Here is a 15797-nt window from a genome sequence, read left to right as displayed (position 1 = left end):
AAGATACCTTTGAATGCCACATAATCCCGCTTGTTAGATCTTGAGATTTGAACCCAGGTCCTCTGGAAAAGCATTGCTCTTAATCACTGAGCCAAGACTCTCCAGTCCCATGAAATCCTCTTGGTCAGCAATCAGAAGAGCTACAACCAGCTTGTGTCTGTTCATGTGATACTTTTCATGCTTGATTATCAAAAACACAGGGAGCAACACCACCAACACAGATTCATCTAGACAGAGCATTTGTCTTTGTGCACTCAAGACCTCTGAGGATGAATCACTCTGGTGGAGGGATGCAGCCGTGGCTATCACGTACGTCCCTGGAAACTCTCAGCATTCTTGAGCTCTGAAGAGCAGGAAAAGATTAATAGGTGGCTCTTGAATTTGACCCATCTACAGCCTCAGGCTCAGAGCTGTCAAACTCCAGAGTTTTCTCAGAGGATGAGATATGCTTCTGGCTCTAAGGATGGAGCTAGCTCTCCCTGTGTACTTCTCGGGAGGGGCCGAGTCTCTGCCCACACCCTCACTTAGTTCTCTTGCTCCCCACAACTGCCTTTCTGCTTTCCCTCACTCCAGAGCCGTGCAGGCCAACCTGGGCTCTTTGACCTGTTTCCTGACCGCAGGCTCCTATTTCACTGCAGGACCTCCAGGAATACAGACAGAAATTACCACATCTTTTTAATGCAAGTCCTGGGATCTGTACTCGAGTCCTCACGCTTGCACAGCAAGTGATTTACCCTCTGGTCCAACTCCCAGCCCAGTTTTTGTTTTTGTTTTTAATGCTGGGGGTCAAACTGAGGACTTTCACCTGCAAGGTAAGTTCTTTATCACTGATCTACAGGCCTCTCATTCTGCTGATAAATGTTGAAGACTTTTATCTTCTCCAGTCTACTACACAAAAATGAAAGACACTACTAGGGGGTGAAGGACATTGAAGCTTACCTGACCACCAGCTTCTTAGAGGACTGCATCTTTGAAGGATGGTTTCTCTCTCAGATGAGTCCTCCTGCACATCTAACCTGACAATCTTTAGTTCCTATTGGCTATGGTTTCCAGATCCTTCAATATGCTAGCTTCTCTCCTCTGCATCTACATCAGTGATTAATTTTTTTTTTTTTTTTTGGTTTTTCGAGACAGGGTTTCTCTGTATAGCTCTGGCTGTCCTGGAACTCACTTTGTAGACCAGGCTGGCCTCGAACTCAGAAATCTGCCTGCCTCTGCCTCCCGAGTGCTGGGATTAAAGGTGTATGCCAACATGCCTGGCTCGTGATTAATGTTCTTAAAAAGTTGTTCTTGAGCTATTTGAAATTGTTTGCTAGTATTAGATTTTACCATGCTGCCTAACTTGATGCATGTCTGTATTTCCAATTACAGAGAAAAAAAATTGGAAACCTTATCCAGTGATTAGGGGGAAAAAATGAATAAAGGCATTTGATGAAGTATTTGTTTATAAATATAGGAAGACCCCCATTAAGGGATATAGTAGTAGTAGTAGTAGTATTTTATTTTTTGAAAAAAGTTAGTTATTGGCCAAATGATAAAAATACTGTATCTAGTATAGGACATTTCTAGTCAAGTTTTCTTGTACCTAAGTTTTTCTATAATGAGTCTTTACAACTTATCTGAGGTGAAAGTAAAAGGTTAGAAGGGATAAAGTTTACTGATAGAACTCTCAATGAAGTCTTACTAGTAAAAGAAAGTAGGATCAGCCTAACCTTATTATAAAATCTACTAGTAATCGGAGTCCATTGGTCTGTTAGCAATATAGCCCTACAACCTCTCTCTCTCTCTCTCTCTCTCTCTCTCTCTCTCTCTCTCTCTCTCTCCTTCCTTCCTTCCTTCCTCCCTCCCTTCCTTCCTTCCTTTTGGCAGCCATGTTGATGCTTAACATTTAGTCTCAGTAAATGCTTCTTTTATAAAATCTAGAAGTCTAACCTTTAACTCTACATTATATACTTGTGCCACTGATTTAGAAAGATGGGTGACATTTCGTTTTCCGTAGATTTAGCCTATTGCCCAAACTTGTCAAGAATCAGGTGTCTCACACAAGGGCTATTTCTTCCAGTGGCAGGTCATTTGCCAAGTTTCCGAACTTGTCATCAATCTCTTCAACCAGGATTTATAAAAATGTCAAGAGAGGTAAGATGAAGACAGAACCTGCAAATTCAGATTAGCACAGATCCACCAATGAGCAGTCTTTGGAAACAGCGGCTAGAGGACCCGAAGCCCACTGGTTGACTTCAAACCAGAGTATCTCTCTCGCTTAGCCATAAAGATTTTATGAGAAATCACCAGGGGGCTTTTTAAAGACCCCATAGAAGCATTCCTGAATAAATATGTTTTAAGACTCTCATGCAGCCCATGGATTTTCTTATTTTTGAACAATGGAAGGCTGTTTTCTCTTATTCTGTGGAAAAGAGCATAAAACCAGCAGTCGAGAGAATATTCAGTAACTTTAAAGTGAATGCATTATCTCATTGATCAAACTAGAAAGCTTGCTACATTAAATGTGTTAGACCTATATTAGGCCACATGGCAGCATTCCCCCTGTTGTTTAGAAGACATTGTGAGCAATACAATTGGAAGTTATTTTAGAGGGTTCTTGTCTAAAAGCTGAACGGATAAATGTTAAGAGTGCTTTTTTGTAGGCAAAGTGGCATGTTAAAAGCTCCAGCTCACCAGTAATCAGCCGAGTGACTTTGAAAAGCCATTTAGACTCCTCAGAGCAAGTTCTTTTAAATTTGGAAACGGAGATGACACCTAGCCTTAGAGTCATAATGCAGAACCAGGAGGCAAGGCCTGTGGGCATGGCATTTAACCACGAACATGAGCTGAGATGCTCCCCCTGCATATACTGAGGGCTTTGGATGGTTCACACCACTGATCCTCACTGACTTGAAGAGTTAGGAAAGTCACCAGTCCAGTCCACAAACTGATAGCCATAGCTTTTGAGGCCCTTTGAGCCTTGAGCCTTCACTCTGAAAGCTTATGCCCATGGAGTAGATATTTGTGCTCCTCACAGCATGCTATTCTACCTTTTGATAATAGCTACTCATATCCTCATGGAGAACTCTCCATAGCTAGTTTTAGTAAAAACATCATATTAGCTGTAGATGCACAGTAAAAGATGCCATGTAGGGAAGGGTGCAAGCTATAGCTGACCCATTCTTTTCCTAGTACCATGAAACACTGTCAGGCCTGCTGCCTTGATCCTTAGAGACAATGAAATGATTGTCAGGAAGGTTCTTTGGTCCTTAATATGTGGCTCAAACTCCAAGAGTTCTGATAGCACATCAAAACTATCCATTGGGCTGGACATGGTGGCACACACCTTTAATCTCTGGGTCTGAGGCCAGCCTGACCTACCTACCCAGGACCAGGCCAACCAGGACTATACAGTGAGACTCTGCCCCAAACAAAACAAAACAAAACAAAACAAAACAAAACAAAACAAAACAAAACACAACACTATTACACACTCTTGGGGTCATTAAGGTGTCTCAGGCTTGAGTTTAGTTCCTGGGAGTGGTAGAAGGAGAAAAGCAACTCTCCTCAGACTGTCCTCTGACCTCCAACACACACATTTGTGACACACACAAACATAACTTTAAAAACTATTTCTAAAGACCGTCATATACTGTAATGGCTATCATGTGTAAGAACTCAAGGGCAATCAATGACAGACTATAAGCCCCAGTTTTCTCTTTTGTAAGTGGGGACAGTAAGTTCCTTATACTGCCCACGACTGTGAAGACCAAGGCACTACATGTAAAGTACTTAACACAGCATATGGCACAAACAAAATACTCAGTGAGAGGTACTATAGGTTAGGGGCCTGGGTTTTTTTTTTTTTTTTGTTTGTTTGTTTGTCTTTTGCAAAAAAAGAAAATTATTCCCATTAAACAAGTCAGGTCTGTAAAATGGAAATTATGCTCATAAAACCCATTTTCCCCACAGGTAAGAACAAGTTCTAGTAACAATGATCCAGGTTGCCCGCCTCAGTTACGTAACTGGACTTACAAAGGAAGCATTTGTCCAGGGGCACATTACTCCTCCCACTCCAGACTGCTAAGACTGAAAAATGACTGTTTAATAAAAGCACATCTCCACATTCAATACAGTGAACTTGGTCCTGACACTCCTAAAACTTCAGTGTTAAGGGGGTGGATGTACTGACAGTCAAAGTTCTTTGGCAAGGACAGTTATAAAATCATGTTGGCACGTTGCTTAAGTTCTCTAACCACTGTTTCTGTAACGGTTCCTAGCTTAGAAAGTAGACTGAGATCAGTACGCTTCATTCTTTTCATCCATCCCTCCGCTCAGAAGGTCCCTGCATGGCAAGCATCACTTCATCTTTGCCCCAGCAGTAAATATAACGCTTACAGAGAGAGCACAGCTGTGGGGTAAATATTTAACAAAACAGACAAAACAGGGGGGCTGTAGACATGACCTAGGTTTAGTTCCCAGCACACACAGGGGGTGGGGGGAGGGAGGGCCTTACAGCCATCTGTAACTCTGGTTCCAGGGGATCTGCTGTCTTCTTCTGATCTCTGGAGGCACCAGGCACCCACAGGATGCACAGATACACATGCTGAAGAAACAACAAAACTCACATACATAAATCTTAAAAAGCAAGAAAAACCCAAAGAGCCAAAAGTCCAAAGACTACAGTGCCAGAGTAGAAACTGTCAGAACCAATGTATTATTTTACCAGTCCAAGCACCGGGTGGACTGTGTTTTGACACTACCATCTGAACTAAAGGTGCCAGTTTGAGGATGTCCCCTGTGGGGCTCATGGGTGGGTGCCACTGGGTGCTGGGAAAGGCTATAAAACCTGGTCCTTATGCAGAGCTTGTAGCAAAGAACCAGCCCATCTGGAGGACTGTGGGGGCTATTTTAAATGCTAAGGAATTAGGACGACTAGAATAAGCTCTCTGAAGGAAATCAGAGCTCAGGACTTGCGGGTTTTAGTAGGTACTGATAAAGAAACATGCATGTACGCATGCGTGCACACGTTTTCGAGTTTGTCTACTGAAAGGACACAGCAGCAGTGACAACACAGGTGGTGGCAAGGAGCCCAGCTCAGCCCCTGTCTCAACTCTAAACATCATTCTTCCTAAGGACACTCTTTGGGGGTAAATGCTGGCTCTCATGACTGGGTTAGGGACCACTCAGGGTGACACCTTGTGGCACCAGAAATGTAAGGAAGTATTCCAAAGGAGCATGGGGGACATGCCAGGACATTAGAGCTTGCCTGAAAGTACTCAGGAGCCCTGCAGATGTAATGCAGGAATCAGTGTGTTGCCCACTGATGGAAATCAATGGGATGATGAAAGCACCTGGCGGGTGGAACGTCAATCAAATGTAAACACAATGGTAGAATTAGCAAACTACAATTTGGCAATATGTGACTCAAACAAGAATTACTAATGGGTGTTAGAACTAGGGTATAAAGTTTGAGAAAGAAAAGAATATTACCACAGTTTCAAAGTTGGCCCCCTGTCCCCCATACCTCTTTAATAAGCACCTGTAGTATTCAGTTCACTGTGGATGTTAACACATCATGTGGCTGGGGAGGCAGTCATTAACTTCTTAGTATAAAAACTTTCAAGATAGCAGCCAGATGGTGGTGGCACACGCCTTTAATCCCAGCACTCCAGAGGCAGGGCAGGGGGAGATCTCTAATCAAGGCCAGCATGGTCTATCAATAGAGTTTCAAGACAGCTCGAGCTACACAGAAAAATCCTGTTTCTAAAAACCAAAAGTCAACCAAACAAAAACTTCAAAGACAGCATTCCCAATTGTTAAAAATTAGCATAACCCACTAATGAGGAAAACTGATCCATGTATCTGATAGAATGCAGGAGAAAACACAGGATGGCTTCTTTGAATCTAATCACTACAAATCATCCCACAAACCCATAGTGATGCCAATTCCATAAATTGACCAGTACTCTTCAAAAATGTCCAGCCCTTGAGAGAGAAACTAAGGAGGGAACTGTTGGGTCCCATTTTGGCCCTGGTTTGGGCCTTGAGGACAAACTCAAGCTTGGCTTGAGTTTTGAGACCTGTCTCAATCACTTCCATACAGGGGGACTCAGCAAGACCTGTTTGGCCTTGCCTCTGCCCATACCCTCCGTCACCCTTCCCTGCCTCCTACATTATCTTACCTCACCAAAAACCCCCCTCTCTATGTTCCGAACTTATATAAGTGAGAGGCTGATGCCATAAACTTGAGTTCCTGCTTTGACAAGACTTCTCGCCTCTCACCTGGATGTGCTGGCAAGGAGCCGGCAGGGAACTGCTCCAGTTGGGAGAAACGAAAGGAAATATAGAATTAAGTGTGTACATAACCACGGACATAGGAGGAGTTAATAAAAGAGCACTTTAAAAACCAATGGCAGCTTCTCCCTTGGGGCTGCCTGTGAGATGGTTGTGATCATGGTTGCCTTCTAGCCTCTGGTGAAGTCCGAGACCCCGAAGGAGGACCCAGAAGCTCATCTGGCAGGAGTCAGACCGATACATCAAAGTTAGGCTGAGCTGGTGGAAGCCCAGGGGTACCGACAATAGGGAGTGAGAAGATTCAAGCGTCAGCAGACGCTGCCCAGTGGCTTTCAGGAAGTGCCTGGTGCAGAGTCAATGAGCTGGAAGTGCTTGTGATGTGTGCAAAGCTTACTGTGCGGAGGTCACTCAGAAACTCAAAGCCAACACGGAAGCAGCAGCACAGCTGGCCCACCAATCCCAACACCAGGCTGTGCCCCTAAGAGTGAGTAGATGGCTCACTCGCATGCACGTTTTATTTGTGCTTAAAAAAAAAGGCTGCAAACAAATAAATAGCAATATCTGAATGGGGTTTCGGATGCAATGGTAGGATTTTATCAGACTTCGTTTTCTGAATATAAGTGATATATTATAAAGAACATCCTGTTTTTTTCAAAAATAGGCACCGAAAGGTCAATGTGATGGCACGTGCCCGTAACTCCAGACCTTGGGAGGTGGAAGCAGGACCTAGGTTCTGTTCCCAGTGCCCACACATCAGGCAGCTAACAGCCACCTGCCAACCCCAGTCATCTTCTCATGCTAGAGTTCTACTAGGGCCATTCTTAGAGCAGATGAACTGGACACACTATCCCTAAGCTGACCTAGGAACTTAAGTGGCATGCACAATGGATTCTTTTAGAGACAGTCTTGCTATGGAACCAACACTGATTTCTGATTGGTGATGCTTCTGCTGTAGCATCCCACACACTAGGAAACTAAGGGTGGGCAGCCATGTCTGACTCTGGAAACTAGACTCCACAGCTGGAACTCCGATTCCAACCCTGCCTTTAACCAGTTTTGTGCCTCTCAAACTAATCTTTGCTATTCCACAGCCTTGTTCATTCAATACTAAACTGTGTTGGGCTAGATACATTCTACGCAGTCCCTTTTAGGCACTACATTGTAATATTTGAAGTAATACATTTCAATAGGCCCCTTTCCTATTAAGAATGGGTGTTGTAAAAATTTGATGGACTGATTCCAAAGTTCATGCGGGAATGCAAAGGACTCCATACAGAGGAAGAGGGTCTTGAAAGGAAACAAGTTAGGGAATTCAAACATCCTGACCCCAAAACTTAACACACATGAAGCTATCCAGATGTGTGACACTGGCGCGAAGATCAAGGAGAGAGACTGGGTGAGCAGATGTAACCTTGGATTTGGTCAGCTGACTTTCAAAATGGCAAATCAATGATAGAACATTCAACAAGTGATGCCAGGACAACGGGTCATCCACACGCAGAAAAATGAAATAAGACGCTTACCTCAGAAAAAGAATTAATCCAATTCAGGTTAAGAAACAAACACATAGAATCCTACCTATAAGAGCTAAAAACTATTAGGGGAAAAAAAAAAGTCTACCTTTGCAATTTGGACGAGGCTTTGTAAAAATGGTTTTTAAGGGCAAGATGGCTTAGCAGGTGAAGTGCTTGCCACCCAGCCTGACAACCTTAGTTTGATCCCTGGATCCTACATGGTGAAAGAAGAGAGCCGATTCCTGCAAGTTGTCCTCTGACCTCCACATGCTCCCTATACTAATCCTATACCTGCCTCCACTACGAACTATATTAAAACACCCAGAAAAAGAAAATGCTAAGGAAAACACCAGTAACACAAGTGACTGAAAAGAGAGAAGAAATGGACTTCACGATTGTAAATTTTGTCTTGTATCAAGTGACCAACAAAGTGAAGACAAGCCACAGGGATATCTACCACAGACATATAGAAATATCTAGAGAACATACAAAGCTTCTTGACAATGAAAAAGACAAAACAGTTTACAAAAGGACAAAGGAGTTGAAGAGACATTACTCCAAAGGCGGATTTCTGAGTTTGAGGCCAGCCTGGTCTACAGAGTGAGTTCCAGGACAGCCAGGGCTACACAGAGAAACCTTGTCTCAAAAAACAAAACAAACAAACAAACAAACAAACAAAGCATCCAATAAGCACAAGAAACATGACATGCTCAGCATCTTTTATTTATTAGCGAAATATAAGTCAAACCCTCCAGGCTGTACCTCCTCACATGCTGAGGATGGTGAGACGAGAAGACAGAGACAACAATGCATGTAGCAAAAAATGGAACCCTTCCTTACACATACGCTGATCGGAACAGGAAACAGTACAGCTGCTTCACAAGTCAGCAGCTCCTTAGATGGTTAAGCAAAGTTACCACATGGCCCAACAATCCTATTCTTAAGCACACACGCAAGGAAATGTACAATACAAATGTTCATGTTTTTCTAAAAAAGGTCTTGTACAAGAATGTTCAAAGCAACATTCTTTATAGCAGCCAAGACCACTGGGAACCACTCAGTGTACATCAGCTGACAAGCAGACATGATATCCAAGCAAAGGAGTGTCATATAACTACAAAATGGATACTGAAGTATACGCCTACAATCCCAGTACACCAGAGGCAGGAGGATTATGAGTTTGAACCAGCTTTAGCTACACAATGCAAGACTACATCCCGAAGCAAACAAGAATTATGCTAACGCTTTACTACGTTAACGAATCTTGAAAACAACCGTTAGTTGAAGTGAAAGAGGACACAAAAGGCTACGTGTTACATGATTCTTTATAAAATGTCTGGAAGAGACAGGAAGATTGATGAGTACCCAGGGAGAAGAGAAAATGGGGTACAAATGGTTAAAATGGGGTACAAATGGTTACTGGGTTTCTTTTTTGGAATGATTAAAAAAAATTCTGGAATTACATAGAAGTGGTTGAAGATGTCACCAAAACCAGCGAATTGTATATTTAAAAAGAGTAAATATTTTACGGTATGTAAACTGCATACAGACACCAAGAAAAAAAAAAAAAAGGAAAGGAAAAAAAAAGGTAAACAACCCACCGTACAAACTAATTTCTTCTTTATTGTCTCAGGTCACCTACGGAGTCACAAAAATATAGGAATAATTGCAAAAATGTATAACCATACAGCAACAGATACACTAAGTAACCCCCCAACCTCTAGACCTGGGGGTCAAACCCAGGGCCTCACACATGCTAGGTAAGCACTCTTCCACCGACCTATGTCCCCATCCCCTTTCTCCTTCTTTTGAAGCAGGGTCGTATGTGGTCCAGACTGGCCTTCAGCCAAGTTTGAATGAAGTTGATGAAATTACAGGTATGTGCCACCGTGCCGTGCCCAGATACAATTTCTTTATAAGAAAACTATGTGCAGTTATCGACTGGTGTCTCACACCCTGTGTTTATTCTTGCATCTGAGACTCTCTCTGCTCTCATGACTTATCTCACTGTTGTCTTTAGAAGTCATGCTTTTCTTAAGTAGCTGAGGCTAGAGTGAAGGTCTCCATTTCAGGAATTTTTGGATGATGTCATCTAGACACAGGCAGTTGGATTGCTCTCCAATGACATTATTGTACAACAATCATCTTCAAGGAATATTTTAAAGTCTGATTCCTGTTCGTAGGTCAGCAGAAAGGTTAGGCAAGAAATAGTTTTAGATATAATTACCATGTAATAGGTATATGCAGAGCTTTATAGCATGTAACAACCGCAGGATTTCTTCCCCTGGAATGGAAATATAATTATAGGCCTCCTCTATCTAGTAACAGGAGTGAAAGAGGAATGTTTCATGGCTGATAAAAGGACAATACGCTCTTTACACTCATCTCTGCAACACTATTTTGTGCATCTGGTTTTCAGTATCAAAAGGCTACAAACTTTGCTTCAGGGCTATAATCCACAAGAGAAGGTTCTGTTAGCACATGAAGCTGAATAAAAGACTAATTCTAGACCGATAGCAGATCACTGGGTTGAAATAGACATAGTTCCAAAGTTAAACAAGAGTGAGGCCTCTCTGAGTGCTAAGTGTAGAGAAGACGGCTTCCACGTAAGGCATCAAGGATTGCCTTGTTCATGCTACTTTCTAAAAATTAGTCTGGGAAACTACAACAGGACAGCATGGTTCATTGTTCAAGTCAACAGAATTACATATTTTCAGTTTTTACTCTCCAACAGAATTCATTTGTACTGTATCGAGGGTGGCAATTCCCCAGGTTCAGTACTATTTTTGTAAAAATAAGCATAAAATCCAACCACTGTTTACATAAACTTAAAAAACAAGTTCAGAAAGGAAACCATTTACAACCTTTAATTAAATCACACTGTTACCTTATAAAAATGCGAGCTTCCACATTTGCTTTTTAAAAAGACCGAGCATTGGATGGTTTCAGAGACAGTTACCGGACCAATAGTTAAGATGAGTCTAAATAAAATATGTACAGACCTGGTAACACAGCAGGCTCTCCTCTTGCTGGCTGAGACAGGCTCTAACCATGCAGCTCAGGCTGGCCTCTAATTCACAGTCCTCCTACACCAGCCTCCTGAGTGCTGGGATTAGAAGCGCACGTACCACACTCAGCTTAGAGGCTTTCTTTTAGATAACATTTATTCAAATGATGAGGTTATAAATTCAAAGTGAACAACAACAAAAATCTTAATAAACAAGAAATGGGAGAAATAAAAATGTGTTTCTAAACTAACTGTGTACTGCCTCCCACTGCACAGGTAGAGAGGGCTCCACGAGGAGCAGAGCTCACAGGAGCAGCCGCACGTCACCCCTTCTCAAGAAAAATGTTCCACGAGGCTTCTTTTATCGTACATAGCATACTCTTTCTATACAATTCTCCCTTCTTATTCCAGAAAACACAAGAAACTGTCCACACAAATGTGCACACACCAGTTTCTGTAAGGCCATCAACAGGTTTGCTAAGTTGCACTGTTCTTTTGTTTGTTTGTTTGTTTTCTCCTTTTTCTTCTTCAAGTAATGAGCTCTTGGAACAAGGGACCTGCAGAGGACACCAATCCCCTTGGCTCTGGGCCTGTCTCTTCGTTGGGCCTCTAGCATTCAGAGCTAGGCAAGAGCATTTACAAAATAGGTTCTATTTACATTTTCTTTCTTTCTTTATTCAGGACAGAGAATCAAACCTAGGGCCTTGCACATGCTAGGCAAGAGCTCTACCACTGAGCTACACCCCAGGCCCTTGATTCATATTTTTCAAAATCTAGTACATGCTCACGTTTTCTGGCAGATTCTTTTTGTATGTTACAAAACAAGACAGCAAAAGTTTAGCCTCAGATGAGAATCCTTTCTTCCTGAGAAAGGTCAAGCAGACACATCTTGACATCATGTCCTTTACACAATGGCATACTGTTCATATAAAAGGTCTCGTATCCTATAAAAGTCTTGACAAAGGCAGCCTTCTAATCCGATGCGTCCAGTTTCTGTCTAGAAAAACAGTTTTAAAAGTTCTTTAGTACATCTCCCATTCATCAACATGCAGAAACAATAAGCACCATTTATTACATGGATCACTTTATGACTGGTCAGGAAATGGGTCCCCTGACTCTGGAATATAGGTAAAACGCTGCGGTAATGGGTTCTTACAGACACATAAATGTCAGAGGAGTCACATAGTAAGAATTCACTATGAAATGATGTACCATTCACTTGAATCACTGCTATCAGCCTTTACAGCCAGCATCATGGATGTAAATGGCTGGTTTCCAGTTTTATGAAATTATAAGACTGCAGAATTATGATAAAGCTTCAGAAGTACACGTTCAACCCAGCCCTTATTAAAAATAAACTTACTCTGCGAACTGCTACTTGATTGTTGCAGACAAGTACGCCCCCTACAAATTCCGCTTGAATCCCCTCCCGCAAAAGAACTTGCTTGAAGTCAGACAGTCTTGGTTCATTCATAAAAACTGACTGATGTCCAGGAACCTTAAATAAGGTCAAAGGGGAAAGAGGAGCTTCAATAAAACAGTAGGCACAAAGCGTATTGGATAAAGTGGAACACTGCACCATCTCTATGATCGTTCTATTAGTCTCTCAAGTCCTTTGACAGATCATCAAGACTGTAAATTACATTCTGAGTTTGTTATTCTGGGTTCTACCTTGTCACTTACCATTACAAAGCCCTTCAGATCTTCTGATGTTTCACAATTTTATTACTCATGCCTCCTAATAACAGAGACTCAAGATAATATTATGCTCTCCGCTCACCCACTTGCTGGAGGGGTCAACTAAAGTATCAAGAGGCAGAACGGAACTGAAACCCCACTTTCCAGGCCCCAGTCCCTGCTTAGTTCAGAGGCTAAGTCCCTAACGCTACTTCCACATTCCCTCCTATCTCGAAGTGACTGCAATGGATACTATGGGCTGAGAATCAGAAGAGCAGGTGGTTTTGCCTAACGCTGCTACTCTGAAAGTGTTCTGAAGAGCACTATAGCTTTAGCACAGAGGAAAAAACCTCCTCACATCTCCCCTGCACTTAAAGAGTCATGCTAGCTCAGAAGCCAGCAGAAGGGGCCATCTCCTTATCTCAACTCTGTGGCAGGCTAAAGGCTCCACCTGACAAGTCTGTAGGACTCTCACAGTATTAATATTGCTCTAGTTTCATTACCTAGAAGCCTTTCTAATTAACGAAGTCCCTCTTGAGAACATGTAACTCCTAGGCTGTACTCAAAGGAAGATGTTTAACTGCATCAAAACCACAGTGAGCCGCATGGAACTGACAGCAGAAGGATGCATTCTTAGAACCCCCCCATCTCCAGGAAGACAATCCTCCAATCAGATGTCCAAGTCCACACCAAAAAAACAAATCATGAACAATTGTATTAGCTAGAGGAGGGTAATATGGCACACACACCATGAAAGCATAGAAGAGAGCCAGGGGATGAGGGAGAAGAAAGAGGGAGAATTAGCAGAAAAAAAAATTGTTTAAAAATAAATAATAAAACAGAATTCTGTGTATGGTATTTAAAAATATTTTTTAATAGGGGCTGGAGAGATGGCTCAGTGGGTGGTAAAAGCATTGACTGCTCTTTCAGAGGTCCTGAGTTCAAATCCCAGCAACCACATGGTGGCTCACAAACACTCGTAATGAGATCTGACGCCCTCTTCTGGTGCTGTGCTTACATATAATAAATCTCTGGGCCAGAGCGAGCTGGGCTGATCGGAACGAGCAGAGAGGTCCTAAAATTCAATCCCCAACAACCACATGAAGGCTCACACCATCTGTACAGCTACAGTGTACTCACATACATAAAATAAATAAATACATCTTTAAAAAACTTTTTTAATAATGAAAAAAAATTGATAAGGATTTTCCTTAAATTATCATTCTGTAGCTGCAGAGATGAAGATACACAGACATATGTCCTGGGCAGTCCTTTTTAAGAACTCCAAAACTGACTCCCATACAATGTATTTTAAGTGGCTAAAGCCACACCAGGGGAACTAGAAGAACGACCAATGGAGAGGCAGTTGGACAGGGGATGCGGCTCAATGGCAGAGTGCGAGGCGAGCACATGTGAGGCCCCATCACCCCAGTACCACTACACAGAGACGAGAGATGGCACAGGCTTCTCACCTCGTGAGGTGGCAAAGGCTCCAGCGTGGGGATGATCTCAGTCTCCTCACCCAACTCTTTCTCGTCCTCTCCAAACAGACTCTTCATGGCCTTCTGCTGGGCCATGGCACTAGAATCGGATGGAGCATCCACTTGCATTTCAGAGTCTTCTCCATCGTCCTTGAGCTCTCCTTCTTCTAAAATAACTCCCGTGTCCACTTTGGAAACTCTCATGTCTAAGACGCCATCTATCCAAGCTAACTCGGCATCTTTAGCTTTACAGAACTGAAGGGAGCTGACAAGTGAGTCTTTTAATCTTACCTGGAGAGGAAGGAAAAATCCCACAGGGTGTAGGTAACCAATTAAACATAATCTCTGCCATTCTCTAACTCTGGCAATATGATCAACATCTAAAGCCCTCTCTCCTCAGATCTCTAATCTTTACAATGACATACTTACCTGTAAGGTTTTAAAAGATCCTTGGCCACTTTCCAGAGCAAGGTTCTCAATATGACTGCACAATAGAATCACATGGCATCCCCTACCCCCAACCATACACTAACACTGGATGCTGCCTCTAGTATTTCTAGTGTAATTACTAAAATAAAGACGAGAGCCCAGATGTGCAGCTACAACTGGTGCACCTTAGAGTGCCAGCTCCTGTGCTTTCTGGAATGTTCCATTCAATTTCACACCCCCTATGTCTCTTCCTCTTATTTACCTAGAATAATTTTTCTGCTTGGCAAGATCTAACTTCCTCCAGATAGAGATGTCACCCCTACCTTCAACTGTCACTACCTCCCACAACCAGGTGAGACTATCTCTCTTCTAACTAGCCTTGTTTGCCATCCCTGTTTCTATTTCTCCCAGTTAAGAGAACTGCAGCAAAGGTTATTTTATTTTATTTTTTTTTTAATTTTTGAGGCATGGTAATACATGCCTATAATTTCAGCACCTCGGAGGCTGAGGCAGGAGAAGAGAGTTTGAGACTAGCCTGGGCTACACAGCCAGACCCTGTCATTCACAAATGAAGATGTCTTTCTGATTTTGTGAACACTTATCCCCTCATGTCTGCCTAGAGCATCCTCCCCCACTCTTGGCTGCAGTGTGTCCTGATATTCAATAAGAGCCAGCTCAGTTATCACTTCTCCCAGAAAGCCTTTCCTGAACCTCCAAACTTGAGCAGGATCCCCCACCCTGACCCCCTTTCTTTATGCTCTCTGGCACCTTGCACACTAGCACAGGAGTAAGTGTGAGGGGAAAGCAGTCTGTCTGCTTTAAGAACCCTGAACTTGGGACGTAATTAGGGCTGTACCCACCTCACTCGCCATATTCCTAGTGTGTTGGGCTGGTGTGACCAGCAATGTCTGTTTCCCTACGGCTCCACCCACATATTTACCTGGTAGATATGCGTTTCACTGGTGGCATCGACGGTCTCGTGCAGCTTTGGCATGTACACTTTAATATCTTTCCCACCAAACGCACGGCAGCACTCGGCCAGATCCTGGCTGGCCTCTGGTGGGCCGTGGACAATGATGAGCTGCCGTGGCTTCATCTGATTGATGATCTTTTTAATGGAGTCTCCATCGGAGCGTCCTTCATAGTCTATGTAAGTAACTCTGGCTCTGTAATTAGACATCATTATTCAAGCTCACTAGATTCATAAGTTAATTCAAAAACTAGGCTTTTACCATTAGGGGAGAAATGCAAACAACTTATATAAGGGGAATTGTGAAACATGTGTTTCAGTATGTATCCCAACCAAGCTCTGTCTAAGAATGTATATAAAAGATGTCACTGGGCAAATAAACCACGTGTTAGCTGATGATTCAAATTCCAAAATAATGACTTCTTGGCAGTATTAACTGT

The 15797-nt window shown here is 42.7% G+C and overlaps 1 protein-coding gene across 2 annotated transcripts in view; it reads right to left on the bottom strand.

Moving 5' to 3' along the window:
* Nucleotides 1-8932: 8932 nt before the first annotated feature.
* The window catches only part of Cpsf2 (cleavage and polyadenylation specific factor 2), a 30235-nt gene continuing 23370 nt past the window's right edge, over nt 8933-15797 (bottom strand). Inside the window, exons 12-15 of one of the 2 annotated variants that reach the window (NM_016856.3) lie at nt 15328-15553; nt 13950-14249; nt 12164-12298; nt 8933-11797 (exon numbers count right to left, since the gene is read on the bottom strand). In NM_016856.3, the coding sequence (NP_058552.1) occupies nt 11705-11797; nt 12164-12298; nt 13950-14249; nt 15328-15553 (754 nt within the window). In that variant the 3' untranslated portion in view covers nt 8933-11704. The remainder of the gene's footprint in view (nt 11798-12163; nt 12299-13949; nt 14250-15327; nt 15554-15797) is intronic. The other variant, XM_006516071.4, reaches the window with a different exon arrangement.

The sequence above is a fragment of the Mus musculus genome, chromosome 12 (assembly GCF_000001635.26).
Source record: "Mus musculus strain C57BL/6J chromosome 12, GRCm38.p6 C57BL/6J".
Taxonomy (NCBI): domain Eukaryota; kingdom Metazoa; phylum Chordata; class Mammalia; order Rodentia; family Muridae; genus Mus; species Mus musculus.
This window is presented reverse-complemented; position numbering and strand designations above follow the sequence as displayed.